Below are 14,056 nucleotides of genomic sequence, written 5' to 3'. Positions count from 1 at the left end.
TTGATCTGGAAATTTAAGACCGCTCCATACTCAACGCCAAAGATCGAATCCTTACCTTTAATTAAGGATGAATGAGTTCAATGCCACTCAATCACACCTCGGATTGGAACAATATAGGATTGCAATTGGGTGAGGGCAAATGATTGAATTCTCTGTTTTTAACTTTATTTTCCCCCCACCCAAGATCCCTCACGTAGTCACGTTATACTCCCTCCTGTCAGCCCAGTTGGTCATTACATTTTCCATTGAAGAAGCAAGTTTTGTATTCTTTTGTTATTTTATTTTACTTCTTTATTACTTTTTGAAAGGAGGCTGTAAGTCCGCCAAAAACCCTTTGGGAAATGCTTTTCCGTCAATATTATAAGAAAAGACAAAATATAATAGATTGTAATTTGGACAAGATTATATGAATCAAAAACAAAATATTATTATATTCGAAGTAACTTTAATTTACATAGTTAACTCGAAATAAAATAAATTAAATAGGTTTTCAAAAAAAATAAAAATTACTTTGTTTAGCGAATTGCCAAACCCTAATGCTGCCTCCCTTTTCTCTCTAAAACAAAACGCCTTTCTCTGCTGCTCAACTTCGGCTTCCACCGTCGGCCTCCGGCCGGAACTCTAATGGAGCTTTGAGCCAGCGGTTTTGGTCACCTTCCATGTTTGCTCTCACTCTTCTTCCGCCCCGACCATCATCGCAGTTTCGTCCGCCTCCGACCACCGCCACAGATCTTCTTCTTCCGTTTTCTCTCCTTTTGAATAAAATAATAGTAGGTAGGTATTGGGGTTTGTGTTGGTAGTCTTGAACTCCCAACCCTACTTTGACTTTACCCACTTTTTTTTCTCTATTATTGTGTTTTCCTCTCGTTAGTTTCAAGAGCATTTTTCCTCTCGTTACTTTCACGAGCTTTTCATTTTCATTAGCATAAATCGTTTAGTTTGGTTTCGACAAGTGTTGATCTTATCCTGGGCGAGCAAAAAAGAATGATGATGAAGACCCAGATCTTTGAAGAAGCTTTAAGCTCCCTAAAGGAACATAACTTCATAGTTATGAAACAGTCTGCGATTCAAATTTTCTATAGCATAGTTAGAAAAGTTGTTTCTATGTCTGACTGTAAGGAATGGTTTACCATTTCATTGATCATTGATGTAAACATTTTATGTTATGAATTAATGGAATAGCTACGTTTATTTTCAAAAAATAAAAATAAAAAAAATAAAGGGACAAATGTTCTCACGACACTCCTCACAGTTAAGGAGAAGTCCGAAGGTGTTCAATAGCAAGTCCTCATACTGTGGACCACGATCATGGCTGATACTGCAGTTGTGTTGAAAATGAATTGCAGTTGCGCAAAACAGCGGCCGTTTTCAACACAACTGCTATATCAGCCATGACCATGGTCCATAGTATAATTGCCCTTGTCTTTGGTTTTGCCATTCTTCTCCCAAAAGGTTGAATCCCCAACCCCCGGCCCCTGTGCACAAGGAGCCCCTTACTTTGAGAGGAGACTCGATCTCCGGTCTCTTCTCCCAAACTTCACTCTTGTAACCAGTTGAGCTGCCCTTGCGGGCTGATTTTGCCATTCTTGATGGAGGGCATCGTGGGGGTTCCACGGTCGAGAATAGTTTCTAGTAGTGATCAGTTAATTTGACTATTTTGGCCTTCTGGGTAATCTCTTCATCCTACTTATTAAAAAAAAATTAATTTTTGAATAGTAGATATAGTATAAAGTAGGGAACACGACTACCTTAAAACTTATGAGAGATTATTTTGTAACCCTTGAGGTCTTACTCGACATGAATAAGGTTACTCTCGATGGCCTGGAAAATTTGTAGTGCCCAAAATAAAATAAAATAGGGAAAATTGCACTTGTTATCCCTAAGTTGTAGGGTAATTGTAAAATTTGACCCTAAGTGTTGGTTATACTCACTTTTCGTCCCTAAGTTATCATTGACATTGCATTTTTCGTTCCTTTACTTATAAAACATTAGAAACGAAATTGACAATTTTAGTTTAACTCAGGTACGAAAAGCAAACACGAAAGGACGGAAAGTGCAACACTAATAATAACTTATGAACGAAAAGTGAGCATGACCAACACTCGTGGATGAATTCTACAATTACCTTGTAACTCAGGGACAAAAAAAGATAATTCTTCCAATAAAATATGAAGCAACTATTAGATGCATTGTATGTGTCACAATGTCACATCATTATATGAAATGTCTAGTATGAAATTTGGTCAGATTAAAACTTGTTTTGCAACTTTGAGATGTCCCTCTGGGCTATTTTGATGGTCCACCAAGCCCTTGTATGTAAAATGGTTATTTTAACTCGATCAGGGTTCCAGTGTTGGGGGCTGTGAACAGACTTTAATTTATTTTATTTTATCTATTTTTTAATATAGGAGTGAAATAATTGATTAAAATAATTACATAATGAATATTCTATGATATAATATTATTTATCTTTTAAAAAAAAAAAGAAAATTACTTTTTGATTAATTTTATCACAAGTTAATGATAACACTTGAAAATGAATATTGTTTAATATAACAGTAACATTTATGAAGCATATCACGATAATTACAAATATAGTTTACAATTTTGTTAATATTTAAATTTTTATAGAAAAGAATTAGTTAATTGGAATATTAAAATATTCTTTTAATGTATGCGGATCATATTGGAATTACTATGACCACTTGAAGTGATTAGAAAATGAACATTATATTTTTGCTTATAAATGAAACACATTTTCAATAATTTTTTTGACCACTTTTGAGATCTACAAAAATTTTTCTTAATAATTTTAACCACTAGTGAAAATAGTCAAAATTTCTGATCATTTTTCTGGTAAAATAGTTTTAGAAAAAATATTAGTCATGATTGCTAATTTTTTTTTGACAACCATAGCAAAAACAATTAACATGTTTTTATGCAAAAATCAACCAAAAAATGGTATGATTTTATTTTCGAGCAAAAATTATTGAGTTTCTTTTAAAAATTCAAAAGTCTGGGTCTTTATGAAAAAAAACCTTGCACTTTGCGAGGCTATATTTGAATATATAATAAAGTTGTAATAAAATTGATTAAACTATAATAATTCATAAATAAAAATATGATTAAAAGTGAATGAATTGAAAGTGATAAATAGTAAGATAGTTTTGGAAACATGCTATCTTTTTTTTAAAAGCTTGCCTGTGAGGGACACCTATAAAATCCCAAGTTTTGTTGCAGTGTTTCTCCATGAGCGGCCTTTGTCCTTTCCTTTATCACAACTCTCTCTCTCTTTCATTCCCTCTCTCTCTACTTCACTCTCTCACATCACTCTTCCTCTTCAACAAGTTCTGATCTTAGCTCTGATATCTTTCATTTCATGCAATGGCCATCGATTATGTGATCACAAGAGCAAATAAAACGGCCATGGCTGATCAGCAAGAATCCCCACAGAGCCCACTGGTTTTCGATCCCTCCGTGTTTCAGCGGGACGCCAATATTCCCGTCCAGTTCGTGTGGCCGGACGAGGAGAAGCCCGGTGCCGCCAGCCCGCCGGAGTTTCCCGTCTGCGTCGTCGACCTGCGGGGATTCCTGTCCAGCGACCAGCAGGCCACCGCCGAGGCGGCCCGCCTCGTCGGCGAGGCGTGCCGGAGCCACGGCGTGTTTCTGGTGGTCAACCACGGCGTCGACGCCGGCCTCATCGCCGACGCGCACCGCTACATGGACCTGTTTTTCCGGCTGCCGCCCGCCCAGAAGCAGAAGGCGCAGAGGAAACTCGGCGAGCATTGCGGCTACGCTAGTAGCTTCACCGGCAGATTCTCTTCCAAGCTGCCGTGGAAAGAAACTCTCTCCTTTGACTACTCTCCTCAACAATGCTCTGCAAATATGGTTCAACAATATTTCCATAACACTTTGGGTCAAGAGTTTTCTCACCTTGGGTATGCTACCATTTTCTATTCCCATCCTTTAATTTGTGTTAAGATCAAGTGCATTCCCCTTCACTGGACTCTGGATTCTAAAATTAAAGCATGTGCTTCATCTCAACTAAAAGCCCAAACCTGATACCAAATTGAATTGTGCTCCATCTCAACTAAAAGCCTAAGCTGATAGTTGGACTGCACATTTATGTTTATATTATATTTATGCTCACATCTAATACCACTTGTTAAGAAAAATGCTTATCACTATGCCAAAAATTATAGTTAATAGGGAATGCCCAATTTTATTATTTCCTTATAAACCGCAACCATCACAATTTGTAGCTGTTAGGTGCTGGCCTGGACACCTTTTAAGTCCATTACAGTCCGACAATCCCCTAGTTATCTGGTGCTAGACCTAATTTTACTGATCTCTACCCAATTATTTGGTACCAAAAACAGTGTTCACCATTATGTCAAAAGGCTATAGTATGTTGCAAATGCATAAAACAATGGCTAATGTTTAGTTGTGTTTACAGGAAGATTTATCAAGAGTATTGCAATGCGATGAGTGAGCTTTCACTAGAGATTGTGGAGCTGTTGGGGATGAGTCTTGGGATAAACCAAAAACATTTCAAAGAGTTCTTTGAAGACAATGAATCCATAATGAGACTAAACTACTATCCCCCCTGCCATAAACCGGAGCTAGCATTGGGAACCGGCCCGCATTGTGACCCAACCTCCCTTACCATTCTCCACCAGGACACCGTCGGCGGCCTTCAGGTCTTCCTCGACGACCAGTGGCGCTCCGTCGGCCCCAATCTCAATGCATTCGTCGTTAACATAGGGGATACCTTCATGGTACGTAGTCACATCATATCGCACATTTATGTTTATATATTAAATATTTACCACTATTTTAAAAAATTATAAGAACTTGGTCCACTTATCTTTTAAATCCTTTACCGCTTCTACCCACCAATCAAATGCTAGACTAATTTTTACTGGTCTCAGCCTAATAATTACCCCTCCCAACACGGCAACACCAATCAGCCCTAAATGTTATTGACAGGACTCAAACCTAATTCTGATTACCAGTTACCCCCAAAAGTTATAGCTGGTAATTAAGGTGCAACGTTATTTCTGTTTAGTCCTTCACCAGATACTTAGAATTACCAGACGTTGAATGCTTAATTTAGCCCTTCACCAGATATTTAGAATTACCTTATCGGCCTCTGCCTAACAATATTGATTCTAAAATCTTAATTTTTTTGTTTTAAATCTCAGGCTCTGTCAAATGGGAGGTATAAAAGTTGCTTGCACAGGGCGGTGGTGAACAGCCGGAGCGCTCGGAAGTCGCTGGCGTTCTTCCTGTGCCCTCGGAGGGATAAGGTGGTGGCGCCGCCGGAGGAATTGGTGGATTCCGACAACCAAAGAGTTTACCCAGACTTCACTTGGCCAACTCTGCATGAATTCACTCAGAAGCATTACAGAGCCGACATGAACACTCTCCAATCCTTCTCAAAATGGCTTCAACACACACACTCTTCACAGACAACCTAAATCTTATCACATCGGAATTCAAGCTTGTCGTTTAGGCCCGCCAAAATGGGGAAGAAAAGATCGATGAAGCCAATTTATCAAGATATATGAATATTATATCCAAACTTCATATATGTTCATAATATATATATATATATATATAAAGGCAAAAATATTGAGGAAAAAGAAGAAAAAAAAGGCTTAATCGCCTCTTATTTATCTTTTTCTTTTCTTTTTAAATAATAAATAAGCTAGGAGTTATAAAAAAAAAAAAAAAGCTAAAGAAAGTACAGAGAGACAATGAAAGAAGAATGAGGTTGTATTATGAAGCAGTTTTATATATAATTTATATTGACTATATAAAATCTTTGTTTTGTAGTATGATTATAAACTTAACAACACACTCAACTCAATCAATAAATGAGATGGACTCAAATAGTAAAATTGATCTGGGACAAGAAACTCCAGATATATACCAAATTAACGATCTCTCGCGTAGATGAGATAATATTAATTAATAAATTAATATTATTTTACATTTTTTTTTGAATTGGCATCATCTATTAAATGCGAAGTGTGTAGTTCCAAAAGTTTATGTTCTGTGAGTTATTCAATTCCATGTGATGTCAACAGAGCAAAACAGATGAAATGAAAACTAGGAGTAAGAAAATAAATTTTGAAATTAAAGGTGGGCTTCTATTGCCTTGTTTGGTAACATAGTTAGCTTATTATCTAATTTTGACTTATTTGATCACTATTAATTGTTTGACTTTCTGAGAAAGTCATTTTGTATATAATCAGCTATCAATTAACAGCTAATTTATTAAAAACTTTTTTTACAATAAGCTAATGATATCAAATAATTCTTTTTTAAGAAAAAAGAAGAGGAAGAAGCTAAGAATCCAGTGAGGATTGGAATTGGTTTGATTGCAATGGTCCTTAACGGATTCTTGTGCAAGATGATTTTTGGCCTTATTATTGACATGCATTATCTTATTATACCTGGAGATTTGGATTCTTATGCAACCAAATTAAATATTAAATTCCTAAACAATTCAACACTAGCTTGGGATATTATTGTCCTCTTCTTTGTCTTTGCATGCTTCAACATTCTTCCCATCATATATTAATATTAATATTATATTATATATGTAATCAACACTCTCCTCCACTGAATCCATGCACCCCTCTACCTAGCTTTTTTTTTTTACTTTAAAAATCACTAATTATTATTGTCGTTTTTTAATATGTTGCTGCCACACTCTAGCTTCATTTAGCTCCAAAATATGCCAACTGTGCTCCAATTGGAAGTATTTCCCATGCATATGATTGTTCGTTTTTTGTTTTCATTTTATTCTTTGAGATTTTAATATACACTACCCCTAAATTTAATTGTATACTTGTTGCTATATATATATTAACATTTTGAGGAGTACATACATGCCAAAATTAAACATTAGCTACTAAACCTAGGAATAAATGCCAAGAATTCTTAATTGGTCTAGATTCTACCAATTAGACTCAGGTTAATTGGGGTTATATCTATTGAGATATATTCCATGTGTGATATATTAATCTCGGGCTTTTTTTTTTTTTTTTTTTTTAAATATGTAATTTGACTTATATTAGGGGTATTGTAATTCGTCACAATTAGTTATTATTGGTTGAGGCTATATCCTTTGATGATTGGCTCCAACCTCATTAAATGCAATTCCAGTGAAATTATATTGTAATCGGGCTTATTGTCACAGTGGGACAATATTGACTCTTTGCGCTTTAGTAAGTTGAAAAAGTAGTTATGAATAGATACTACATTGTAATAGAGTCAGTAGTACTTAAAAAATATTGTAACCGGGCCTTGTTGTTGTTGTTATTATTGTTATTATTATTATTATTAAAGGGTTATTAATCCTAAGTTTTTTGGAAGGTTAGTAATTTAGTTATGCTGTTGCAAACTGTTTTAGTGAACCAATTGTACTGGCCGGAGCTATTTTGCTGATTAACTGGAACTATATTTCAAGAAAAAAAAATTGAATTATAATACTAAGTACAATGCAATAGTTTATTTAAACTTATAAATAAATATATAAGAATAAGTGCTCATTTGTGACCTATATAATCAAATAGTAGATCCAAATTAAAGCATTTATATAGATTGGATTTAGGTACAAATTAAAATAACAGCTATAATACTCTCTGTTCTTTAAATTATTTAATTAAATTTATTTATTGGCACATGCTCTAATATTATATTGTACTTATGCATTCTGTTGCATGTGTCTATGTATATCTCCTTATTGTGAATTCATAATTTATAGGAAACTGTTTTCCACTTCCCAACTTATAGGCAGACCATCTTCTCATGGATTTTGAACTCTGCCATTTGTATTGGAGTTGTATATATAAACAGCAATTTGCTTGGCAATGATGCATGTAAATACTGTGGTTTCTGCTTATTGAGGACCCTGATCAGATGCAAGTGGAATGGACTCTTTTGGCTGCTGTGTTTTATGCTTGATTCCCTTCTTAATTAATGAGAGTGATCCCTAATATGATAATTGTTGGTGTTTGTTGGCTTTTCTCTTTTGTTCCTCCTTTCTCAAATCCTCTTCTAACTTCCTCAATATTTTCAACCAATTACTTCTCTTAGCTCAGACTTGGGTGCTCATTGTTCGTGCAGTGTTGTAAATATCGCTTATGCGGCTGCCTAGACGCCCCTAGATGAAGGGAATTTCACTCCTAGGTGCGCCTTTTAATCGGCCGGCCGATTAGGGGCCTAATTCAGCCAAGTGTTTTTATAGGGTTTAGGGCGACTTTACCTTATTATTATTGTTATTTTACTCGACTGCCTAGGTGCTTGCCCTATGAACTAAGCACCCTTGACTGTTCAATTAGTGCCTTCTGCAACCTCTTTGCATATGTGAGAGTTTGAATTTGTGGTGTTCACTTCTGATTTGGATCGGATCAAAATAGATTCAGGTTCTTCTAAGTGAGAGGTTTAATTTGATATATTATACGCACAAAATAGATAATAGGTGAATGAAAAATTGAATCTCAAAGTATACCCTATTTGAATAGGAAAAATTGGAGTTTGGAAGGCTTTTAAAGAGCCTAGCTTTGTCCTACATTAGAATATTGATATGAGTTTGCATTAGTATAAATACAATTCCCTTTTTAAAGGAGATTGAATTGTATAACATAAATACTCTCTTTTAAGCGCAGAGAGGACGGGGTGGAAATTAAATCTTCTCCTATAAAATAAGTACGCATGATTGGACAAAATGGTTTTACTCATTAGAAAAGTTCATTTTACTATATTGTTGGTAATCTATTTTATCCTAAAAAATTAAAGCTACAATGCTTCAAACACCTTTGAATGTAGCGAATTAGTTTTAAGGGAAGTGTATGATATATACACGACTTGGAGAATATTCCTTGTATATATGACCGTTCCTATCGCTTATACTTAATAAAAATTCCTACATGGGTAAGATCCAAACCTAGTTGTGTGGTCCAAGAGTTAACCTCGGCAGTTCTAATAGCATTTCCCTAAAACTGACTTTTTAATAATTTACTCCCCAACCTTTATCCAATGCATCAAGACAAGGGTTAGCCTAGTACGAATCCCTCATTCTCTTAACTTGTCTTGCCATTAGTTGTTACATTACTTGTTTACTTTGCACCTTTGTCAAAGAATTACTTATAGTTGATCTATTTGAATTTTCCTCAAATTCATTTATAACAATAAATAATAATAATAATAATAATAATAATAATAATTATTATTATTATTATTATTACTATTATTATTATTATATTTTAATTAATTAAGAAATTAGTTAGAGTTAATTTATCTTAATTACCCTCAAATCCATATATTATAAATAAAAAATTATTGTTATTATATTTTAATGAACTAAGAATTAGTTATAGTTAATAACTTAATAAAGTTTCATCAAATTCAAGAGTTTTTTTTTTAAGTATATTTTTTCTATATTTAGTATTTAATATTTTGCATTCACTTACCAATTTTAATTTGTTCCGTATGTGATTTTAAATGTGAAGATTTATTTTGATTTAAAATCGAAATTAAATTTGAAATTATAATAATTATAGAAAATTAGTAAAGTAATAGATAATGTGAATGAATGTATGGCTAACAAAATGGGGAGAATTTGAGAGACGACAGATTAGAGAAAAAAATAATAAAAAGCTTATATGGTGATATAAAAAAGTTAGGCACGCAAAATGGATAGAAATTGGGAAAAGGGTTGGAGAAGCAAATTATATTTTGGACCATGAATAAATATACGTTTTTAATATATTGAAGGTACATTATTTGATAATATGCCAAATAATGTAGCTTAAAAAGATGAACCTTTATTAATGTATTAAACTATATATTTGGTAAAAATTTGTGTGAGACTGTCTCACAAGTCTCAATTCGTGAGATGTGCCGGATCTTTAATTAATGAGGTCATAGATCTAACATATCAATTAAAGATTTGATCCATTAATTCAAGATCCGGTCCATCTCATAAATTGAAACACGTGAGATGATCTCACACAAATATTACCCTATAATGATTAGGTTGGGGATGCCCTAATTCCCTTTGGCATCATATGCGCACGTACCCCAATTCTATTTGCATAAGGCCCCAACTCCACGTGACAATATTTGTTGTTTGGTGTTTGCATGTCGGGTTGTGTATCGGAAAACAGCAAGAAGGAACAAGCCAGGGGAGGACAGTGCATAAAGAACTCTAACTAAACAAGTTGCAATATATATATAGGTATTGAATCATATAAGAATAAGTTTGTAGGAAAAAACTAGCTAAGAACTAATCATAATCTTCAAGTTTAGGATTTTATCATTACTAAACTTTTAAGTTTGCATTAATTAAAAATTGAACCACGCTATTAAATGTTTTCAATAATTATAAAGTTGACTACACTTTTTTTTTTTAATTAAAACCTTCAGCTAACAATTAATGAACCTTGATAGACGGCTGAGATCGGTTATCACTTTTTACAAGAAGACCATGTTCTCATTCGATCCTGGCGTGCTTAGATGAGAACGAATGTCCATGAAAGAATTAGGAACCAATCGTAACTGTCCACGTGTCTAGATTTAATAGATTAGATGTTATTTTTTAAAAAAAGAAAAGACACAGTGGTATTTTCGTAAATAACTCAAACTTTGGTGCAAGTAACATGTGTTAAAAGTGAAAATAACTAGTGCAAGTGTAAAAGTAAAAAGTGCAAGTAAACTCACTTAAAAGTGCAACAATTTTCACTTATAGTGCAAGTAATTTATCATTTTAACATTGGTGCACCTAATGATAACTTCTTACACATTGGTGCATTTAATGATAACGTTTGGTGCAACTAATGATAACGTTACGTGCACGTAATATTGATGCTCAATGTACAATATTTGTTGCACTTTGAATACATTTTACTTGCACTTAGATGCACTATATAAAACTATTACTTGCACTTTTAACACAATTTACTTGTATTTCAAAGTTCAATTACTTACGAAAATGCCACCCCATTTTTTAAAAACCAGTGTTTCTAAATTGTTAGATATAGACACGTGAACGACTACGATTGGTTCTTAATTCTCTCATGCATAGAAACAGTTGGTTCTCACCTGATCCGTCTTATATATATATATAATGGCTCGTATGCGGCTAGTTGCTCCGGTGCGATTGTGTGGCCTTATCATTGACGTCCAATTCGCCCAATCTAACGGTGATAGTAAATTCAAGAATTTGGAATGTTTAAGTTGTAGGGGGTGTTATGGTAATTACATTGGCCATTGACGTGCACGTATATAAGTCAGTTTATTTAGTTAGTTCCGAGTGCGGATTGGAGGAGATCGCAACTGGGAGTTGATCGCAGTTGGAGAAGATCGCAAATTTGGAGGTCATCGCAGCTGGAGAAGCTCGCGCTTGGAGACTGGTATGTTGATGTTTTCTGGCGTGTTTATATTTTCCGGCTTTGTTATTGTTATTAATTTTTACCAATTTTGATATATGTTTGGTTTTTTTATTTTTATTTTTCTAGTTTCAATTTTTCGTTATTATCGTGTGGTTTTTGGTGTTGGGGGATGTGTTTATGTTGTAATGGTGGTTTTCCGGCGATGTTATAGTATTTTCCGGTGGTCTTGGTTTTTGTGTGTGATAACGTGGTTGTGCGTTTTGTAGGTGGTATGGTGTATTTCTTGTTGAATTGTGGTTTATATTTAGTTGTTGTTGTGGTTGGTAGTTATCTGATATTATGCGCATATTTGGTGCATTTTTTCATATATTGTGGTGTATTTTATGTTCGTATGGATTTGGAATATTTTTGTTTTTATTATGTTATTTTTGCATGGTTTTAATTGGTGAGTAGGTGTGAATATGGACTCTGCTAGTGGTGGTTGTGATGAAGGGTATTTCACAGACATTGGTGTAGAAGGTAGAACTTGCGATATGGAAATATCACCTGGTATGACTAAGTATTGGCGTCCAATTTGTGTCGACAGTTTGAAACCTCATATAGGTTCATTTGACAATATACATATTTGTTGTGTATCATCACCATGGTCCAAAGTCCAAACTGATGTGTGGACCATGGTCCACCGTATAACGATTGCTTCCTACTTAAACCAATTATTATTGACATGATAATTGGACAAGGTACTGGATCCGACCCGGTAACAACGTAACTCATTAAAGCAGCAGACGTCGCTTAAGAAGAGGTAACAGTTCTTAGGGTCCGCCTCATCAAAGAACCGTTACGAAGGAGCACACATCAATTATTGAAGAGCCGGACACTTATGGAGGGATCCGTTGCACTTATTAGGAGGCCGTTGGTATCCATTATCGTAGCCATTACTATTCTTCAGTATAAAAGCCGAGTCCATTAGCAAGTAGTGGGGCTCTCTGTTTTCTGACATACAAACTCTTGTACTCAACTATGATTTCTTACTTATAAATATGATCCAGTAACTATTTTTACCGTCATTGGTGCTTTTATTGAGAGGCGAGATCAAATCTCAGGCAAAATTTCACAAATTAACTTATCACTAGAAATTGCATGATCAGATCTAGCAGCTCCCATGGTTCCCGTTACTTGAACTGCAACAGCAACCACGACCAAGAGGGGGATCTTCGTAGCTAGCCCAACAGCAATCGTGGATGGAGGTCGCGCTCCTGTCCATGCTGTGGTTCTCTAAGCGGCTGCTTAAGTTATTCAACACGGTCGCGCTCCCATCCAGGCCATGGACTCCAAGTGACTGCTCAAATCATCTAGTAGAGAACACAGCAGCAGGGAATGACAATTCAACAACAATCATGGTGGAGGGAAACAAGAACCCAAGGCACATGTGCCACTTGTGGATCTCCAGGTGATGACCTGAGTCATTCAGCAGGCAGCAGCCGCTCTAGCCCAATTGATGGCAGTGGCTCAAGGTCAAGTGCCCCGAGCATACGCGCAGGAGGGTGAAGGGATGCGAGAGAGGACCCAACGATTATCAATGTAACTATCGGTGATGGTCTGCCCTGATCAATTTTGTTGAATAAACGTGTTCGCCAACATGCGTCCGCCTCCTCAAATACATCCGCCTCCTCAAGTGCGTCCTCCTCCATAAGCCTGTTCGCCTCCATGCGTCCATGCGTCCGCCTTCTCCGTGCGTCCGACTCCTCAAGTGCGTCCGCCTCCTCTGTGCACCCGCCTCCTCAAGTGCATCCGCCTCCTCAAGTGCGTCTACCTCCTCCATGCGTCCGCCTCCTCCATGTGTCCGCCTCTTCAAGTGCGTTCTGCCTCCATAAGCGTGTTCGCCTCCGAGACCACTATTAGTTCGAGGCCGTACCGAGGCCACAATTGGCCGAGGCCCTATCTCGGCCACGTTTGGCCGAGGCCGTGCCTTGGCCAAAATTGTTTGAGGCTGCCGAGGCCGACTCGGCCAAGTTTAGCCGAAGCCCTGCCTTGTCTACGTTTGGCCGAGGCAGTGCCTTGGCCACGGCGGACTAGGGTTTCAAAAAATAAATAATTTCTATATTAGAAAAAACTTATTCGTCTCGCTTCTCTATGCTTATAGCATATGATATTCGATAAGTAACAAATTCTCACTATCATTACTCCCTAGTTGACTCTGCTACGCTCTCAACTTGGAGTAAGGGGGGGCTGGTAACAGGATAATTGGGCAAGGTACTGGATATGCCGATCCGACTAGGTAACATTTCATTAAAGCACCAGGCATCGCTTAAGAAGAGGTAACGGTTTTTAGGGTCTGCCTCATCAAAGAACCGTTACGAAGGAGCACAGATCAATTATTGAAGAGCCTGACACTTATGGAGGGATCCGTTGCACTTATTAGGAGGCCGTTGGTGTCCATTATTGTACCCATTACTATTCTTCAGTATTAAAGCCTAGCCCATTAGCAAGTAGTGGGGGCTCTCTATTTTCTGACTCTTGTACTCAACTATGATTACTTACTTATCAATATTATCCGGTATCCATTTTTACCGTTAATTATACTTACCAAGTATTTGATTCTCATTATTATTTCGATTGCAATGTTTGAATCAAATTCACACTTAGTACGT

General features: G+C 36.1%; 1 protein-coding gene across 1 annotated transcript; it reads left to right on the top strand.

Annotated features, from left to right (window-relative positions):
- Positions 1-3,246: 3,246 nt before the first annotated feature.
- On the top strand, positions 3,247-5,799 carry LOC116019449 (gibberellin 20 oxidase 1-like). Its single transcript, XM_031259650.1, has 3 exons — positions 3,247-3,938; positions 4,457-4,778; positions 5,205-5,799. Exons 1-3 carry the CDS (start codon positions 3,385-3,387, stop codon positions 5,478-5,480), a joined length of 1,152 nt encoding a protein of 383 aa, XP_031115510.1. The 5' UTR covers positions 3,247-3,384; the 3' UTR covers positions 5,481-5,799.
- Positions 5,800-14,056: the final 8,257 nt, after the last annotated feature.

The sequence above is a fragment of the Ipomoea triloba genome, chromosome 5 (genome assembly GCF_003576645.1).
Source record: "Ipomoea triloba cultivar NCNSP0323 chromosome 5, ASM357664v1".
Lineage (NCBI taxonomy): Eukaryota > Viridiplantae > Streptophyta > Magnoliopsida > Solanales > Convolvulaceae > Ipomoea > Ipomoea triloba.
This window is presented reverse-complemented; position numbering and strand designations above follow the sequence as displayed.

Coding starts and splice junctions, on each gene's coding strand:
- LOC116019449 (XM_031259650.1), top strand. CDS start 3,385: ATGGCCATCGATTATGTGATCACAAGAGCAAATAAAACGGCCATGGCT. Junction 3,939..4,456: donor CAAGAGTTTTCTCACCTTGG/GTATGCTACCAT, acceptor TTGTGTTTACAG/GAAGATTTATCAAGAGTATT. Junction 4,779..5,204: donor ACATAGGGGATACCTTCATG/GTACGTAGTCAC, acceptor TTTAAATCTCAG/GCTCTGTCAAATGGGAGGTA.